Genomic DNA, 12,500 nt, shown 5'->3' on the forward strand with positions numbered 1-12,500 from the left:
ATTCGCTTCGTCTTAGATGTTTCCACATCTCGCTGCAACACATCTTTCCGGCATTTTCGAGAAACGTGTAGAAATACCGCGACTTGTTTTCAGTGAGATCCAGACAAAGGCTGAAGTCACGTGTTCCTGAATCTACGTCACAGCTCTAGCTAAACCGAGAGGAGACTAATGCGAAATGGCGGCAAATTTGAACGTCTTATAAAATTTATAAGAAATTCGCGTTTTATGCAAATCGAAAAATTAGGGTGATGTTTAGATTCAGATAAGAAAATTAAAAAAAAATTCCGATATGGGCACTTTAACTTTCAATTTATTCATCTCTTCACTATATATACTCGATTTCATTATTTTACTTTCACTCGATAATGACGTTCTGGCAATATATTGTTGAAACTTGTTGCAGCTTAAACCAACGTTACTTTTGTCAATCTAGCTGATGATCTCTCTCTGATTCCAATGACTTCCTATCTGCTTGTCAAAATTTGTGTATTAATGTGACAGGAAGAGGTAACGAGTATAAAGTGTGCCTCGGAGTAACATGTCATAACTCGAAACATTTTCCTTTCAGCTCACCTTATCCGAACTGATGAAGGAGTTTTGCCAGTGGTGCAGTGAGCTGCAGTGACCACCCAACGTGGATGAACCAACGTTCCTCCACAGAACGGAAAACCCGAGGTTGTCCTGACCTGCGCTTGCCACGGCCAAGCTCCTTTTGGGGCCTCGGTACCACCGACGATTCGTGTCCTGGGTTTGATTCCACACTTTCCTGATCCACGGCTACCGACGACAGCGCCACCACCACCACCACCGCAAAGTTTACAACTCTTCTGGCAGTACTTCTTCGTGTAACTTTGAAAGATCCCCTTGCAGAATCCCCGTTGAGCCAAGAAACTACAGAGCCTGTTCTTGTCTTCACAACGGCCTGGAAATATGGAACCACTTAAAGTTAAATGGGCAGTGTCACCCGCTCTTTAGTGTCAATTTTAATGGCCAAATGATATATCTGTATCTATAGAAGCGTTAAAATAATGGTTCGGTTTTGTTAAAAACAACCCCATAAGTGAGCAGAGACTAGTATTAATTATCTTTTGCTGTGAATAGCTAGGGTGGAAATGGATTGCGACTTGAATTACTAAATAACCGATTACAGCTTGTTTTTCCTCCAAGAAATCATCTAACTTTTTCCCGGTGCTCCACAAGCAATTTCACATTAGAAGCCAGCTTCTTTGTTAAATATTCGAACAGTTTTTAACAAACTACAACAAAATCTCAGAAAAGGTGCCCCTTTAATGTATTAATTTCCTACAGATCTGCATGATTTATCTTTACATTTTGATATCTTTTTTCCAACTATTACAAAATCTCGTTCTTAGAACTGGCAGACGTGGAATAAATAGAGGACAACATAGAAATACTGAAGTAGAAAATGAGGGAAGCAGAAAAAAGCTAATTTTGGAGAAAAGTAGAGTGGTGTAGAAGAGGGTAACTTTTTCTATATACCTGAACAAAAAATAAACCAGCCATTTGGCAAATGTTTTTCGCATGTATGTAAAACTACATAAGATGGAAAGACAAAGAGGAAATATTGATAATTAATTTAATTGTCCGATTCCCTAACCTTTTTGCAATTGTTTTGTCAATTAAATAGAACGGCTTTAAATTGACTGTCGAAAGCAATTCGCGTTTCCTTTGGTTTTGCTATACTAAGATCTGTGTTTGGTTTGAAAATTGGTGCCACTTTTTCAACCAATGAGAGGACAAATCAAACCCAATCATGACTTGCTAGCTCGTGGGTTTGTTTTTGTTTTTGTTTTTTGTTTTTGTTTTTTGTTTTGTTTTTAGCTTTTTGCCTGTTATCTGTATTTGTTTCGAATTCTGATTGGCTCATTGGGCTGTTTGTGTCTGCTGTGATTGCCCTGAGTTATTCTGAATTACCTTGGTTTTGGTATCCCAGTACTCAATTGGAAACTGCTCTAAAACAATTTTAGTAAAATGTTTCGGATTTCTTTTATTTTATTTTTCTTTTTTTTATTTTTTTTACCAGGTAAACTACATCAAATTACATCATACACCACATATATTTCCCTTTGTATAACTTTCAGGCTCTTTTGGTCAGTCACTGCTGTTTCAATGTATTCTATTGTGCATATGAATTAATTGCGCGAATTATGGTAAATCTGAATATCTGGCATAATTTTGAGCATATAGTGAAAGCGGAATTATACATCACAATTTTTTGAAGATATGAAATAAATTTCAGTTAATCAACAACTCTTGTTTCTATTTTGAGCTATGAGCTTTGCTTATTATCCGATCGTTGACCTTGGATGACCTCACGTGAGAATAACCATCCAATCAGAGCGCACTTTTGCATTTTGATACGTGCTTGCTAAATTTGGCCACTGTCTTTTGCTCTCACTCGAGATAAACTACAGTGCGACATTTTGTCAAGAATATTTTCTACTCCCTCCCACCCACCCACCCAAAGCTCTTTCTTGCTCATGGTCTTCTTAATAATACGGTTTGCCAAGTGGCTTTTCCAATCATCTAGGATATTTTGTAATACAACTTACATCGTAGGGCGACATCGGTTTTACAACTCAGTTGTAATGTACACTGTTATTAGAAACTCCTGGTAAAACACGTACACCTTGAGGGCCTAAGCATCCCATTTTAATTGTACGTTATAATTGCGTTACTTGTTAAAATGAGCAATGGGACTCTTAGAATAAGTACCTCTCTGAGGTTTCCTTGTGTACACTTGAATTAAACTGGCCAAATGAACATTATAATATTTAGAGAAATTACCTACCACATTTGAGGTGGTTTAGATATGTCAATTTATTGAAGGATCATCACGATTCTCAGAAACACTTAAGTATGTTACTTGTCTGAACGAACTAGAAACTAAGTACCTCGCTTAGGTTTGTCTATGTAGATTAAAACACTTTGCCAGTCCAGTAATAGATACTTGAGATTGGTAAAATAAATATGGGAATGGGGATGAAGTGCTCTTCTCGTCACACTCTTGCCCCCATAGACTCGATTTTCGGAGGCCAAACTCCCTCCAATTTTACCCTCTGGAGTTAGGTTAGTGGAGGCCCACTCCCTCCAGTCAGAGAGGAGGCCCACTCCCTCCTCTCTACCCAGGAATGTTTACAGTGGCCCTGAGTGAAGGCCTACTCCCTTCTCTCCATCCACTGTCTACATCTCATTGGGCTGTAGGTTTTGTTTTCTTGACACTCCAGGGGGGTCATGGGGCTTAAATATTAACGGAGCACTTTGTCACCCACTTCCCCGTTTTCAGCCACACAAAGGTGTTGTTGTCCTTATTTTAAGAGAAGCAAGGGGAGGTTGATTAACGAAATAGTAATGGGAAAACTGCCAGATCTGAGGGCTAGCATTTTCTGGTCAGACTGAGGTTCTGGAGTCCCGCCCGATCAGTCAGAATCTTGCCACGGGTACATGTCACCTTCAGAGCGAAAAAATGTTCTGCGCAATATTTCTGCGCATATCCGTTCGCGGGCGCAAGTGAATTGAAAACGCTGCTGTTCGATTCTGTTGTCGTTGTTGAGCAGTGGCTTTTGAGGTAAATCTTAGTAGATGTTGTGACCAATTTAATCAAAAATGCTATAACATCGAACAGGGCATTTTACCAACACCGTGTAAGGACAAAAACGAAAACTGGACTTGCGGTACAGGTTCCGATACATGACTATAAACACAGCAAAGGGACACTTCTGGTAACTATGCTATCCGAGCTTCATCTCTATTTAATTCTCTTTGTTCTTCATTACAAGACAATTCATATTTGACCCTAGCACAACTAAAATGGAAACAGAAATTCTAGTTAAAAAATTGCAGCTGGTCAACTTTTTCTTTTTTTCTTTTTTTTCTTTTTTTTTTTTTTTTTTTTTTTTTTTTCGTTTTTAAAACAAAATTGCTCGACGAGTGAATGATAGTAAGAGTGCAATTACGGAAGGCTTTGTGAACTTTGTGAAACAAATTCAAAATCCCCGCTAAGCAAAGTGACAAAAGGGATTATTTGTGCAGTTTTTCTGCCTTCAGTTGACCTGTGCAGATCAATATTGTTACACATCAGTTGTGTAACTGACCTGAGCTGAGCCTACTAGGTAGATGTACACACACAGTGTCAAAAACAAACTTTTTTATTGTGCTTATCATGATCAACTTTTAGCTAATTACACTCGACTGCAAGTAGCGAAAGCTAATCGAGACGGGCAGCGAAAGACAAAAAGAAATATACAACATATTGAAGAGACATAAACTAAACTAAAGGAAAAAAAGTAGTAAAATATACTAAGAGATCGAAAGTAACGCATCGCATGAAATTGCTCCCTCGACACCGATAATTAGATCCTTGCGAAAAAAAAATGAAGATCCACTTTGGCAAACTCAGTAATTAACGATCATGAACTACCCGCGGTTGAACTGTCGACCCTAAATATTCACTGGTTTGCTTATATAGTCGCTTTTTGTAAAAAAGTTCATGACAATAACAGAGCCGTGGAGGCGATTTGTTTACATGCCGCGGGAACAACGAGCGCTTTAAAATCTTTTTTGAAGTTTAAGGAGCCATAAGAAAATTTAACCAAAGCAAGGTTACATCTGCAGCTATCTTCTTGTGTGGGATAATTATCGCTACCCACCAGGATATCTGCGGTAGCATAGGAAATTGTCGAAAATAAGAAAATTAAAATTGCCGCCATTTTTGAAACTTTTGGTGCCCAGCGCTCACGCAGAGTTCGCGCATGCTTTTTGCGTTTTTCCGCTCTGAACATGTCACCTGCCTAAGCAGTGACATTTTAAAATGGCGGATCGCGTCTTGTTCTTCTTCACCGTTATCGACCGCTGACAACTCGTTTCATACCAACCAAGCCGGAGTGATGGAGGATTACATCGAGGCATCGCACATGCTTCCATTGCACTAAGCGTTATATCGGTTAAAGAATAGTATGTTACCGTAGAAGTAAAAATCATGACTTTTTGTGTGAGCATAGTGGAGTCTAAAAAGTAACTCCTATAGAGCATAAAAATGAGATTTTTTCAGCACCAATCATAAGCATAATAGAGAAAAAAATTCCAGCATAATGTGTAAAACCCTATAGGTGGGATGGGGCGATTCATTTCAATAACTCCTTTCTAAATTCGTTTGAAAATTCCTTTCTTTTTGAGTTCAACCTTTTTCAGCATAATAATTAAAATTTTACTCAGAGAATAGCTTCCAATCGTATTCCCGACTTGACGAGCTGCTTTTGGCTTTTTGAAAGTCCTAGATCTTCCTTCCTTCGCTCTGTTAACAACATTACTCAACCCTGCGACTAAAAAAGGAACTAATTTCCACATATTTCTATGTTTTAGGCCGTGGCAAAGCACCAAAGTGAAAGAAAAAACGTTGTTTTTCAACAAGTTATCCGAATTTGTAAGACGTTTTAGGCCTTTCGGAGTGACCGAAATGCCAGTGAACCATTGCATGCACCTAAAAATGCCACTTAAGATTTGGTTTGGCAGTTATTCCAATGGCTTTATAAAAAATGCAGCTAAAAAATTGAAGAATGTATAGAGATAAAGTTAAATACCATTACCATTTGCGAAACTTGCCAAGGCAACAATTCCCAAAACGCAAAGAACCAATGCAGTCCGCATGATGAACAGTAATTTAGAATGTCGACAAGGTTATTAACTTTACCTTATATTCATCACCTATACTTCAAAACTCCAAACAACTCAACATTCAGAATCTGGCTGAACAAGCACAAAGACGTTTCAGTGAATAGAAGATTGCATACTCATTGAGGACCATGACAGAAGAATATTATTTGAAATGGGCAATTACAAACCTGAATAAATAACAACTTTAGAATTTAATATGGCGCAAAATGAATTTTTTTCTCGTGTTTATTCGTGGTATTTTGTTAAAAAAAAAGTGAATGCAAACCATCTGGGGACAAAATAAATAATACTTTCTGTCCATACTTTTTTATGTTTTATTTTAATTAAATTGCATCCTTACTTACTCTGTTTGAAAAAAATCAATACTTGCATTATTGCCATGACATTTAGTTTTTTCCACTAACAGCCGAACGACGTGTTGGGGCGAAAACAAAACCTGAATTGCTTGAAAAATTGGAGAGTTCTTATCGTATCTAATAGATACTTTCGAGATTGTTCAAAAGGAAGCTTGTTAGTAAACTCCTGATCATGAAGAGATATGGCTTTATTGCTTAATTTACTAGAATATATAAAGTGACGCATAAATAGGTTGGTGTAGTTGAATTTCCGTTTCATTCTTTTTTCTTGGGTGTCAGAAATAATACCAAAAAGGACTAGGTGAGATCTGACACAATGTCGTTCCATTGAACAACATTTTGTACAAAAGTCTTAGTAAATATGCAGTCAATGAAAGAATGTTTGATAGAATCTTTTTCTCCACAATAATTATAAACATTCATCTACAGGTTTGATACCAGATTTAAATAATTCTTTCTTATTCACTACGATTCTATGTGCGAATTTCTACAGGAAGTCCTTCAGCTTAGGCTCTCTGCATACACACTTCATTGACTTGAAAATCCTATTCCACGATCCATGTTTTGGGAAACGTTTTCACTCCATCCTTTGGAGCCTGGTTAAACTCCATCAACTCACATGACATTTGAAATTTGTTTTGCAATAACTGTCTCCTTTCACTTTTGTTTAATTACGATTTGTTCACTTTGCAACAGACTTAAGTCCCTGAAAGCGGCTGAATAAACTGTAATTAACTACAAGTGGTTCTCCCTCCCCAGTTATTTTGTTCAATAAAATTGATAAAGGGAGGATAAATACTAAAAGTTTCTAACAAAAGGAAGGAATGATTCTTATACTTCATTTTATTCCAATAAATTTAATTCCGAGGGAATCATCTTTAGTTGTAATTTCAAAAACCGTATCGTTGGAGAGCTTCACGTTTACAGATGTGCAATCAGAAGTGAATATTGTTTTTGTTTTGTTTGTTTTTGTTTTTCCTCTAGCGGGGATTTCATCGACCTAAATGAATCCAGTGCAGAGAATAAATTTGAAAAACCGTACACGTTTACAGATGTGCAATCAGAAGTAAATACTGTTTTTGATATTTTTCCTTCCCCCTCCAGTGGGAATTTCATCGACCTAAATGAATCTGGTGCATAAAAGGTTAGCGCGGAAAATTAAAACGACTTTGTGATACACACAGTACGTATCCAAAGAATTAAAACCTTTGAATCTTGTCAAATAGCGACCACACCAGATAAGCTCAAATAGGTAAATGCGCTTGATATGGAATTAAATACACAGGAAACTATCACTGCTATCACTATTGTTTTAAGTGGTAAACCAAATTAATGTATTTTTCTTTTGTTGCATTTTATTTTCAGTGAACACCATCAGTTCATCTAGGCGACAAAACGTAATAACCTGTAGAAACGTTAGGGACAAATGTGTGTTTATATCGTAGTTCCAAAACAGGTTTTTGAAATACAGATTACTAATCGGTATTTTTTTTTTCAAATTGTTGAGCGAACACATCGGACATTACCTTACAGATTCAAACAAATGATGGCAAATCAAACTCTTCCGACGGTGTTTTCAGAGAAGGACATTGTAAGGCGGAAAATACCCCAAACCTGGGTAAATATCAGAGGGTTGTGATATTTTTCTTGTTTTTTTATTCAATTGAATAGTTTGTTTTTCGTTAATGTGGTGACTTTACCGCGAAATTAAATACAACCGTAATAATACTAATACTAATTTATTATTTCTAGACCGCTTTATACTACTAAAATGATTGAAAATTTTTTAGAAAATTGATCAAATCTTGTCATGACAATAGCTAAGAAGCTATAATCCGAAAATAATACTGACTAAAAAAGTCCAATTTTAAAGTCTACAGAGGATTAAAAATACATGATACGAAACAAATGAATTTTCAGTTTGGATTTAAATTGGTTTAGGTTTTCAGTAGTTCTAATTTCACGAGGAACGGAATTCAACAGTTATGGCGCTGCAACGCTGAGGGGATGGTCACCATGCGAAGCGTGGTTTGTTATTTAGAAATTGTCAGTAGGTGCGAGATCGTTAAGCGCCTTGTATGTAGTAATCAAACGTTTGAGCATAATGCGTTGTTTGATGGGGAGCCAATAGAAGAGTAACGTGCTTGAACGTTTTCTTGTTAAATACCAGTCTTGAAGCACAGATTTGCAGCATTTGAAGCCTTTGAGTAAGATTCTGTGGCAGATCATAGAGTAGTGAATTATCAAGCTAACAGGCAATTGCTGTCGATAGAGAGGTATTTTCCGAATACGAGATATAAATCTTGGAAAAAAACCGAAGCCACCATATTTTATTCTATATTAGTATAATTACTCAGGTGATTATAGAGATTCTGTTGATCTGATTCGTCGAAGATTGCGTCATATCCTGTTATAATCACCCGCGCGAGGTGATTTTAGCAGGAGCACTAATTTTCAAAATGGCCGCTCAGCGATTTGTTGATGTTTCTGAGAAAGAAGTAAATAGGATGAAAGAAAATGCAATTTCGAAAGGCACATAAGATGCAGCTAAGTCTGAGGTAGCACTTTTCGAAGGCAAGATATGAGAATTTTGCTTATTTTAATAAAAAAAAACCCTTGTAAATAGGCCTTATCACGGTTTTCGACGCCATTTTGACGAGTAGGCAAACAGGCTTGAAATAACAGTGTTTGTATGGAAATCAGATGTCAAATTACTTTCATAAAACATCGCTTCTGAAAAATTCATGAATTGAAAACTTTAAGCACTAGGAAAAGGATTTTAGGAAAAAATTGGAGGGATGTAGCTGTGTCAGAAAGTTTTGAACTTTCCATACATTCGTCTGTAAAGCGAACCAGCCGTGAACTGCTACTAAGAATAGTTCGCGGGAAAAAAATACAGGGAAATGTATGGAAAGTTCAAAACACGACTGGACGCTTTCTGGCACAGCTACATCCCTCCAATGTTTTTCTTAAAATCCTTTTCCTAATGCCAAAAGTTTCCAATTCACGAATTTTTCAGAAGCGATGTTTTATGAAAATTATTTGACATCGGATTTCCGTACAAACACTGTTATTCCAAGCCTGTTTGCCTACTCGTCAAAATGGCGTCGAAAACCGTGATAAGGCCATTGCATGTTGTCGATGTCGATGGCTTAAAATGAAGACAGAAAATTAACTTTAATCCGCGCAAGATTTTATTTATTTAACAGAATGATTTCACAAACAAACGAATTTAAGACAGAATTTGAAAGCATGGAAGTAAACAAGATGGATAAATGTCTCTTTAAGTTTTACGTTTCAGTGAGGAGAAAATACGACAGTTTTTATAATCTGAAAACTAGTTTGTCGGTTCGAGCGGCTGTCGACCACCATCTAATCTCATCGCCTCATAACAAAAGATTTTCAACTGCGACAACCGTGTACTTGTTTAGTGAAGCCAATAAAAGACTTAAATAATTCCTACCTGAAGCAGCTTACCTTCCGAAGGCAATTTATAAACGTACTTTAACCGGGGAAGCCATCATGCCAACAAGAAATTGTGCGATAAAGTGCTATCGCTAGCACTTGTGATCGCGGCTCGAGTTTTACACCAAACAGCCTGATTCATCTCCATCTATTTTGGTAAACGGGTCGGAGAAACCCAACATTCAAACACCGAAGTCAATGCTTCGTCTCAATAAAGCGGCAGTTAAAGAATGCTGCTTGAGGCATGTGCATCGATTGAGCATGTGATCAGCAGACTGTGCGTCTCTGTCCATTGACGCCTGACAACTTGACACAAAGAAACAAAATCGACATTTTTCAGCGGTGAGGGTAAACATGAACCTGGGGAATGAAATGTGGAATGACGTGCGGAATGGCATAATTATGCAAAATACGAGTTGCGGAATGACATAATTATGCGAGATACGATTTATGCATAATGACTCACAGAAATACATTAAACTGAAAAAGCGCGCCTTTTTTTGGGCGCCAATTTGCAAATACAGCCTTTTTGTAACCATTTCAACCGAAGAATGCATCACAAAAACCCAAACGATGGTATCTTCGAATTCAAACTTTTTTCCTTCGATTCTCATCGCAAAGCCGTTGATGCAACATAGCAGCTCGTGGACTTCTATCGTTCGCGAGTGAACACAAGATTTGTAATACATTTGCATTAAAGAGGCTTGTTTATTTACGTAACCTGGTTTCCATTCCACACGAGTCGTCCGCCATTACGAGAGATGTATACAAATCAATCTAAGGCTGGTTAAACTTGACATGTTTCAAGCTTTCACAGCGCCTCGCAGGGAAAAGACGTGGGTAAAGAACCGCCTCTGTTTATTTTTGAAACGATTTATGTCACTTGTCGAGGATTTGTCTGGTTATGACGAATGTGTTGTGGTTCGGTCATGCTCATTTCCGTTGTTTTACATTTTATATTAATCAATTTATCATAAACAGGCAAACACACACACACAAAAAAAAAATAAATAAATAAATAAACGAAAATAAAAATTTAACCGCAATCTATACCGCAGAACTCTTTTCCCGTATTTTGACGTGTAGATTTCGGTTTTTTATTTTCGAAGGAAGGATCTTGATGTAACAAATAAAATTTTCAACTCCAACATTTTATTAGAAACAATATCTAAGCAATTCGGGAAAGATTTCCGCACAGCCCCATACATTATTTATCCATGCACAACTGTCACACCAACCCACTTACAAAAACGACTAGCTTGAAAACAGAGTGTGAGTCGCAAAATGTATAGATAATTATGCATGGGCCTATGCAGATATCTTGACGCAACTCGTACTAAAAATACTTTAAGAGACTAATGTCACTTGAAGCCTCGATATTTAATACCATACCGTAATTCTTATCTACTTTCTTTTCTTTTTCCTTTTTTTTTTATTTTAAAGAATCGATACAAGCATGTATTGTACCGGTTATCCCATGCCATAAAATCTCGGTTTTAAGTCCCCCTCCCCTGCTAATAAATCGCCTCGATTTTTGGGCCATCTATTTGTAAACGAAAATTTTATACCGTGATAAACCCCTACCACTCTTCCACTTATAGGCCCATCTTTGATCTTTATATAAACACGTAACACCCCTCCCCCCTTGCCCCTAAAAAAGCCGGTGACATTTCCTTTTTACGTATCCCCACTCGTAACCGGAATTTTACGGTATTATTGTCTCTGCCTCATTACAAGAGCCTGTGAAGTTTTCCTAGACTCAACCTATTGTTGACTTTTTTGGTTTTCCTTCTTTTATCTGATTGGTAAGTATCACAGGTCTCGCAGAGGTAAACCCATAAATGGTTGGATTGCTCAGTAGCTCAATAACAGCACCTCAAGTAGCTCTACAAACATGTAATGTAACCACACTTACACCCCAGGGGAAGGGGGGGGGGGGGGGGGGGACTCTTACATAAAACTGAAGGGACAAGATGTCAAAAATGTTGAACAGAATACTCTAAATTGTACCAGACTCTCTTGGCATAGGTGTGGCCCCAATGTAGTTTCCTTAATGGTTACCAAAACAAAATATTGAAATAATCAAGCAGTTTCCTCATTGCACAGAACAAAAAAGCTTTCCTTTGAGGTTTTGAAAGCAGAGACTCAGATTTCCACCGCAATGGTACAAAACTGCATATTTTTCAACCCCTGTCAGGGACAAGCATTTTTACATCGCCCTAAAATTGACCTCCCATTTCCCCTTGTAGAGCAATAATAACTAACTGTTCACATGGAGTTAACGTTTGGCGACAACAACAACAAGCAAGAGAGGATCAAAAGTATGAATTCTCCATACATGTTCATACATACCCAGCTGTTCACTATTTATGACTTTTTTTAGGTCAACCATACAACCAGAGTTTTTTTGTTTCTCGTTTACGTACACATAATTTTTAAAAAAATTAATTTTTATGATTCTTGATGACTGACCTAAAAATAAACCAAGGGGAATCATCATCATTCCAATAAGTCATGTATGACCATTAGAGGATTAAGCCCACACATATACTTGATCCTCTCTTATGACAACCAAAACTATATCCACCATAACTTAAGCTGGTAATTCTAGTTGTCATGTCCACATATATAACGCTTGTAATATGAAAACTCTACAAACAGTATCTTCATTTGTATTCATTATGTAATGTAATTTGAAAACAACTCAACAAACTTATCGTTTTCAAAGTGATGTTGTAATGTTCTTGCTTACAGTTTGTAAAATGTCAAAAAAAATATATATTTAATGTGGAACCTTGCCAGTATACAATAAAGATGCATTATCATTTAATTAGGCCAAAATTATAAAGCAAATTCTAAAGACTGATCAATTTTAGTTTTTATTTGTCTGAGACAGTTCAAGTATCAGACAAAATGGTCAGTAAAAGAAGAAGAAAAAAAAAGCCAAAAACCAGTATATAATACTAACATATTCTTTAAGGCTTT

At 37.0% G+C, this 12,500-nt stretch overlaps 1 protein-coding gene and 1 long non-coding RNA gene across 2 annotated transcripts in view; one reads left to right on the plus strand and one right to left on the minus strand.

Annotated features, from left to right (window-relative positions):
• The window catches only part of LOC146483249 (uncharacterized), a 333,500-nt gene that overhangs the window by 182,116 nt on the left and 138,884 nt on the right, over positions 1 to 12,500 (plus strand). The gene's annotated exons all lie outside the window — the stretch shown is intronic.
• Positions 1 to 12,500, minus strand: part of LOC146483264 (transmembrane protease serine 9-like) — a 40,342-nt gene that overhangs the window by 5,475 nt on the left and 22,367 nt on the right. The window contains exon 6 of the mRNA XM_085106335.1: positions 574 to 792. Within this exon, the coding sequence (XP_084962461.1) occupies positions 574 to 792 (219 nt within the window). The remainder of the gene's footprint in view (positions 1 to 573; positions 793 to 12,500) is intronic.

The sequence above is a fragment of the Pavona decussata genome, unplaced genomic scaffold, assembly GCF_977016875.1.
Source record: "Pavona decussata unplaced genomic scaffold, jaPavDecu1.1 SCAFFOLD_40, whole genome shotgun sequence".
Classification (NCBI taxonomy): Eukaryota; Metazoa; Cnidaria; class Anthozoa; order Scleractinia; family Agariciidae; genus Pavona; species Pavona decussata.